General features: G+C 40.6%; 1 protein-coding gene across 1 annotated transcript; it reads right to left on the bottom strand.

Moving 5' to 3' along the window:
* Window positions 1–1,428: 1,428 nt before the first annotated feature.
* Window positions 1,429–3,111, bottom strand: LOC306734289 (immunoglobulin kappa light chain-like; the record flags this gene model as incomplete). The annotated part of the gene is made up of 5 exons (XM_079215646.1): window positions 1,429–1,548; window positions 1,712–1,719; window positions 1,806–1,928; window positions 2,197–2,904; window positions 3,057–3,111. 5 exons carry the CDS (start codon window positions 3,109–3,111, stop codon window positions 1,429–1,431), a joined length of 1,014 nt encoding a protein of 337 aa, XP_079071772.1.
* Window positions 3,112–6,727: the final 3,616 nt, after the last annotated feature.

The following is a 6,727-nucleotide window of genomic DNA, read 5'->3' as shown; positions in this document are numbered from 1 at the left end:
TTGGCTCCTGAGGAAAATATGCAGCTCCTTTGCCAAGGGAGTTCTCAAGCAGTGGGTTGAGATACTCAGATATATTCTAATGAACCTGCATGTGGAGGTGGAGTCAAATCTGAATGTCTTGTTGAATCACATGTTTTCTGATCTAGAAGGCCCACACAGAACTGACTGGTTGTCTTTTTTCATACTCTAGATACCCAAATGCATTGGCACAAGCACTGAACAAGAGACTTTTTCATGATATATCCTCTTTCAGCTGCTGTTTGACTCCAGAGTTTAGAAAGGCAGGAGGTCATTTACAGTTCCAACAGCTCTGTGGCATCTTTCAGTTATTAGTTATCGGCTGAAATGCATTATTAAAACAAAAATACTGACTAAATGATATAAACCAAATATATATTGGCCACCAATATATTGTGCATCCCTGAAACCACCTAAAACGCACATTTAAAAAGCCAGAAAAATTAAACTCAGGCAAAATTCAATAAATCTTCCTTAATTGTGCGAAAATGTTTTTCCACCTGCTTGAGGTGGGTTTTGTCTGTCGAAAAAGAGTTGATGTGCTATTGGGATATGGAAACGCCTTTGCCAAATAAATACTGACATAGTAAACACCTGCTACAGTTTGGAGGTGGAAAAATGGGTTTGCATGATAAAGTTTATATGCTGCCTTGCTGAGAAGAGAATGTCCTCTTGTGGGACAGAAAAGACAACTTCACTATTTTAGTCCCAACTCTTAATTTAAGATCATAAACTAAAGCCTCATGCTTTTAGGTCAACAAGAAGAAAGAAAAACACCTTCCTGTGCCAATTTAGTTTCACCACTGTGTGTGTGTGTGTGTGTGTGTGTGTGTGTGTGTGTGTGTGTGTGTGTGTGTGTGTGTGTGTGGGGGGGGGGGGGGGGGGGGGGGTTTGAGGTCAACCTCTTTCTCTGTTAAATATGTGAAGAAGCTCCTCAGTTGAACATGCAGACACAAATTGTTTCAAGCTCAAAGTGTTCAACGTTTTGATTATGTTTATTTTCTTTCCTTGATGTCATGAATTTCACAAACAAAACCCCACATGTGATTTGGTTATAAAAAACAACGAGGATGAACACAAAACGTAAAAGCTGATCTTGAAGTTAGAAGCGTTTGAGTGACTTTAACAGGATCGGTAAATCTGAGCTTCTAAATATACTGGTTAAGACATAAAAACTGTTATTTGTAAAAAATAATCTAGATATATGGTTTAAAGAAAACCTGCTTCAGACCACACACACAACAAATGAGTATCCTACATATGCACATCGGCGAAGGATAGAAAGATTTAATATTGGCTGCAAAAGAAGATATTCAATCATACTTATTTCCAACTGAGATATACATCTCCATTACACTTTAAAAGAGAAACCCTGTCTTGCTCAAAAGTACAAATGTAATACGTCCAGTTCTACTGCTTCACGCTGTAGTACACACATTCACTCCAGGTCTGATCCTTCTGTCTTCTGTATCCGTTGTGCAGGTGGACACTTAAAGCCGCATAATACAGGATTTCTGCGTGTTGGTGACCCTGGTAACAGATCATATATCAGTTGATCATTATTAGATTAAACAATATCCAGGAAACAATGCATTGTCCAATAAAGAACAGTATCCGAATGGGAGTTCAGCAGTAAATTTAACAGTTGTTTATTCACCATTGCATTTGCTGTGGAGGTAGCTGGACATCTTGCCTGAGACCCTGGTTGTAAAAGAGAAAAAAAGCTCTTTTATTCAAAGGCCAAATTCAGTGAAACCAAGCTGCCAGATACAAACAGCACAAGTTACCTGTGTTTTGGCAGCTGTTTCCTTTGTTCAAGATGCACACTGAGAGAGCCAGTAAGACACTCAGGATGGTGGTGAACGTCAAAGCTCCACTCAAGAGATACACCAAGAAAAGAGAATCCTCATCTGCAGAGACAGACAGCAGGAGACATTACAGGCTTAAGTGAAAAGGGTCAAATGTTGACTAATAGATAACATAAATCTTCCCAAGTTGATTACTTGCTATAAGACAATACTTTACATACTTTTTAATTCTGTCTGTATATTTAATATTGCTACTGTATTCTTCTTTACTGTTATGTATATATATATATATATATATATATATATATATATATAGATATTTGTGGAAGAATTATACTGACTATGTGAATATTAATAAAAAATAACTCGCCCTCAAAGTCCAGCTTTGTCCCGTTTCCAAACAGGATGTGTCCACACGAGGCAACAGCACAGTAGTAGGTCCCAGCATGAGACAGACTCAGGTTCTTTATCGGCAGGTTGTAGAAACAGGTGTGTGTTTGTGTGCTGGGTTTCCTCTCACATTGATCATTCCTGCCTCCGTGAGTGTAAATGAGTCCTGGATGAGACTCTTGAGAGTCTTTGAGCCAGTAAACACTGCGTTGTCCATCACAGGTCCCAGTGTGAACTGTACAGTTCAGAGTCACAGAGCCTCCTGGCTGGATGGTCTCAGATGCTGACTGATGGACCAAAGCTGGGACATTCAAACCTGAACTCTCTACACTGACAACAATGCCCTCGGCAAAAGTCAACACAAATGTAGTGCTACTTGCGCAGTAGTAAGTAGCTGAGTCTGCAATGTCCACATCAAAAACCGTCAAGTGATTTTTACCTTTTTCAGTATCCAGTGTGAAGCGTGGATTGTTGTTGAATTCATGATAAAAAGTGGCTTTTGTATCATACACATAAACGGTGGAGATCAGCTTTGGTTTCTCTCCTAGTATTTGCTTATACCAGTAAAGCCATGCTGGATCATCATTGGTATAGAAACATCGCAAAGTAATTTTGTCTCCAACATTAGCTGATACAAAACCTCTCTCTTGAAGCACAGGTGAGGACAATGTCAGATCAGTTGCATGAGCTGAAGTTAAATGAGACAAAGCAAATACACAATTGATTAAATCTGATGGAAGTCAGCATAATGATTACACATTATATATGTATAAAAAGATACGCATTTCCATGAAAAGTTGCAAAAGATGGAAAAGATAGAAACACAAAAACACAACTCACCTATTTTACACAAGAACAACCACGTCACAACGGAGGTAATCCTTGGAGATGTCATCGTGTTGAAATTCTTGTGTTGAATGAAGAGAATCTTACTTTCTTCACTCTTCAGAGGCAAGACAGTGTTTGATTGGCCAACCTGATGTGACAGTGCTGTACATCCTACTAAGGAAATAATCTTCTTCTTCTTAGAATTAATATATCAATAGTTTGGTTAGCTTTAGTATTATTGGTATTAGCTTTTGACTTTATAAGCACTACATTGCTTTGGGATATTTTAGTGGTCTTTGGCTAAATTGGCTACTAATTTCCAAACCAATGTAAGAGCTGTGTACAAAGGAACAAAACGACAATTATTTATTTGCTTAGTCCACCCCAGTTTTTTTCAATACCCTCTGCTGCTGCCGCCTGCTCTCGTCTACTTTCCAGTTGAGGCACAGTTCATCTTTAACGAACTGATGAACTGCGCCTCATCTGGAAAGTAGACTAGAGCAGGCGGCAGTAGCAGGAGGCGTTGACAAAAAACTGGGGTCAAGTCGAACAGTTTTCAGCTGCCTTTAAAGAATACACAGGAAGTCACAGAAACAGTTACTTACTTTTAGATTCGATCAGTAGGCTACTTGTAGTTTACAGACATCTTTCGGATTTGTGTTTATGAATATATATTTACGTAGAAATGTGTGTGTATCCGCATCGTCTGTTCTTTTTATGTCTGCCTGTGAAATGCATTGCACTGCTGCTCGTTTTTACTTATAAATAAGTTATTATTATTATTATCCACCACACAAGATACGTTTTAAGATTAAACCTGAGACTAACAGTCAACAATCGAGCGTTAAGTATTACAACTACACAGAAAAATAGGATTTTTTTACAAAACATGGTGTTTGTTGTCAAATCTAAGAGCAATCAGCTCTCTGATCTGGCACCAGCTAGGAATTTCCCATCATGCATTGGGCCATGCAGTCGGTAGAGAGCTACTGCGGCGTCTGGCTTTAAAAACTGCAGCCGCCTCGCTCTCGTGAGGTTATCGTCGACCGCGTGTGTCAGAGCAAGTCAGGATCAAGTCAGATAACAAATCTAACCTCCATCTACTGTGCGTCGAACAAGCCGTCAAACAAGCCTATTAACTCTGGGGGCAACTCTAACTTTTTTTGTTGTTGCTTTTTCAACACAACAGAACAGTCCTTGGCATACAACCTCCGAAGACAAGGTAGAGACTGACTTAAACAAAGATATCCGGGGAAGATTAATTTTTACCATCTCAGTTCCACCAAATGGTAAGAGAGGAAGGATTTTCAATAACACCAATTGGGTTACTTACACTCCCATCAAATTATTAATGTTTCATAATACATTACATTAACTATTAATCATTTTCACCTCAGGATTGACAATGTCTCTTTACAGGTGTGAGCTTAAGAAGCCTCTAACAACAGAATTAACTTCTGCATCGGGTGCTCCATTATGTAGAGTTTTCTGAGGCACTCACCCTTCTTGTTCAGTCTCTTATCTACCACAGAGATTTTCACTCCTTAGTCTATCTTTACTACTGACGGTCTCTAAGACCCTTGCTACTCTCCATTGACCTCTGGGCAACAGTTCATTCATGTCCATCACTACATCACCCACAGATGTATCATCGGTGCATGCCAGCGCTGCCTTGTAATGATGTTGTGAAGATATTCTCGTTTCCAACGACTCCAGAACTGCTCAGCCAAATACTGTACGCGACGCCATCTTTTTGCTCCATACATGTCCTCTCCGAGAAACGTTCCAGGTGCCGGAAGAGCTCTTCCGGATTTCATGTCGATCAGACAATTGATTGGGGGTAAATAATTCCAGGCTGTCAGGACTGTTTAAGTTATCCATAGTGAGGGGGTCTACTGTTTACTATGGCCATAGCTTCCTAGAGTAGAGTTAGTTTTTGAGTCTGCCATGGGGAAGTGTTAAGAGTGGAATTCAGAACACTCCTGACCATCTTTATCTGGCGCTCCCTCACGCCGCCTGCATGACTGGAGTGGGACGGACTGCACCCAGAACTGCAATGAAACATCGCAAGCCGTTGATGAAAGCGTCCGTGCACAAATCCTCCAACGTCTTGATGTGGATGGCCCTTGAGCAGAAACAGGTAAAGAGTAGCCAGTATCGAGGTGGTGCAGTTTGTTGCAACGCTGTAATTGACTTCCTTTGTTTACCAGCTGGATTTCTTTATTGTACGTTTGTCTTTGCAGTTCTGGGATTATGACATGTTCAGCACTTTCCGAAAAGATGTACAGTACCTTCATTCGATATTCCTGAGGTTATGTGCCTGTGTCTCCATCTTTCCAACACAGAAAGCGTAGGTAGTCGCGGTCCTCCCAGACATGCAACTGGTGAAACATTTTCTCGACATCACACATGAGAGCAATAGGATGCCGTCTGAAACGTAGGTAAGTGTGGCCGTTGCTTAAAGGGAGCGGGACACCGGAAACCGCTGGGGCTCCTCCGGGGAGCGGGGCTCGATGCCGCTCCGAGTGGCAGCTGGAACTCAGGACACGTAGGGTCACTCCACCGACTCAGGAACTGGTGTTGACTGTGCTTGTTGGATCCCGGAGTGGACCAGAGCAGGTGGCGGCACGATGGTCTGGGCTAGGGGTCAGCAACTTTTCCTATCTGAAGAGCCATTTTGCCCTTTTTTCCCACCCCCAAAAATGTGTCTGGAGCCGCAAAAGCTATTTGATATCACAGCTTATAAAGTTTTATATATATATGTATAAAAACTATAGTTAGTTGTATTTATGAAATCATAGAACAAGAACAAAGACAATTATTGACATTGTATTGTACCTGTTAACTAGCAAACTCTCATGAAGAGAAAAAAAAAATACACTGTCATGTGTCGGCCTACATTGAGGTCAATTAAAAACACAACTATGCAGAAGATAAGTCTCATCTATATATGTGGCTAATGTGGTAGAGTATTCGCCCTGTAATCTCAAGGTAGAAGAGTCGATTCCTGGCATCTTCTTCACGTGAGGGTTCTGTTTTAAAACGCATATATTTTGCTACATTTACATTTTGTGTCCTCAATAAGCCAGACTTTTAGAGCACTGCAAACGGAGGACGGATCCGTTTTTACTAACGGACGCCTCACTGTCTCATGAGCTGCCACAGAATTAGCAGCAGTAGTTAAGTTTGGAGACTTTATCCACTTCCTGAAAGTATATCTACTTTACTCAGTTTGCTGCAGCAGTTGAGAAATCTGCAGCTTGATACTTTTCAGCCAATGCTGTGTGTTTGTTCTGGAAGTATCTTTTAACAATAAATCTTTTTGTTGTTTGATAATTTTTCACCACATATCAAGCATACAGGTCAGCCAGCATTGTTAGCAAATGAATAAGCCCACGCAGAATTAAGTGTGTGTGTGTGTGTGTGTGTCTGGGAGAAGCAGGTGAGTGTACTAGAGCTAACGAGGTGTGACCAACAGGTGTACTGAATGAACTGATTAAGTGTGTGTGAAACAGAGTGACAGGAGAAAATGGAAGCTCAACTGTGACAGACAAACATTATTAGTTTATTGATTAGCATGTTATGCTACAAAAACTAATAACTTTACTAATTGGACAAGTTCATGGTTATTTAAAGGGGACAAATGCTAATTTTCAGACTCATGCTTGTATCCGGGTTGTTAT

This window comes from Taurulus bubalis, assembly GCF_910589615.1.
Source record: "Taurulus bubalis genome assembly, chromosome: 3".
NCBI classification, from domain to species: domain Eukaryota; kingdom Metazoa; phylum Chordata; class Actinopteri; order Perciformes; family Cottidae; genus Taurulus; species Taurulus bubalis.
Note: the sequence above shows the minus strand (reverse complement) of the source record. Positions and strands in the feature narration are given on the sequence as shown.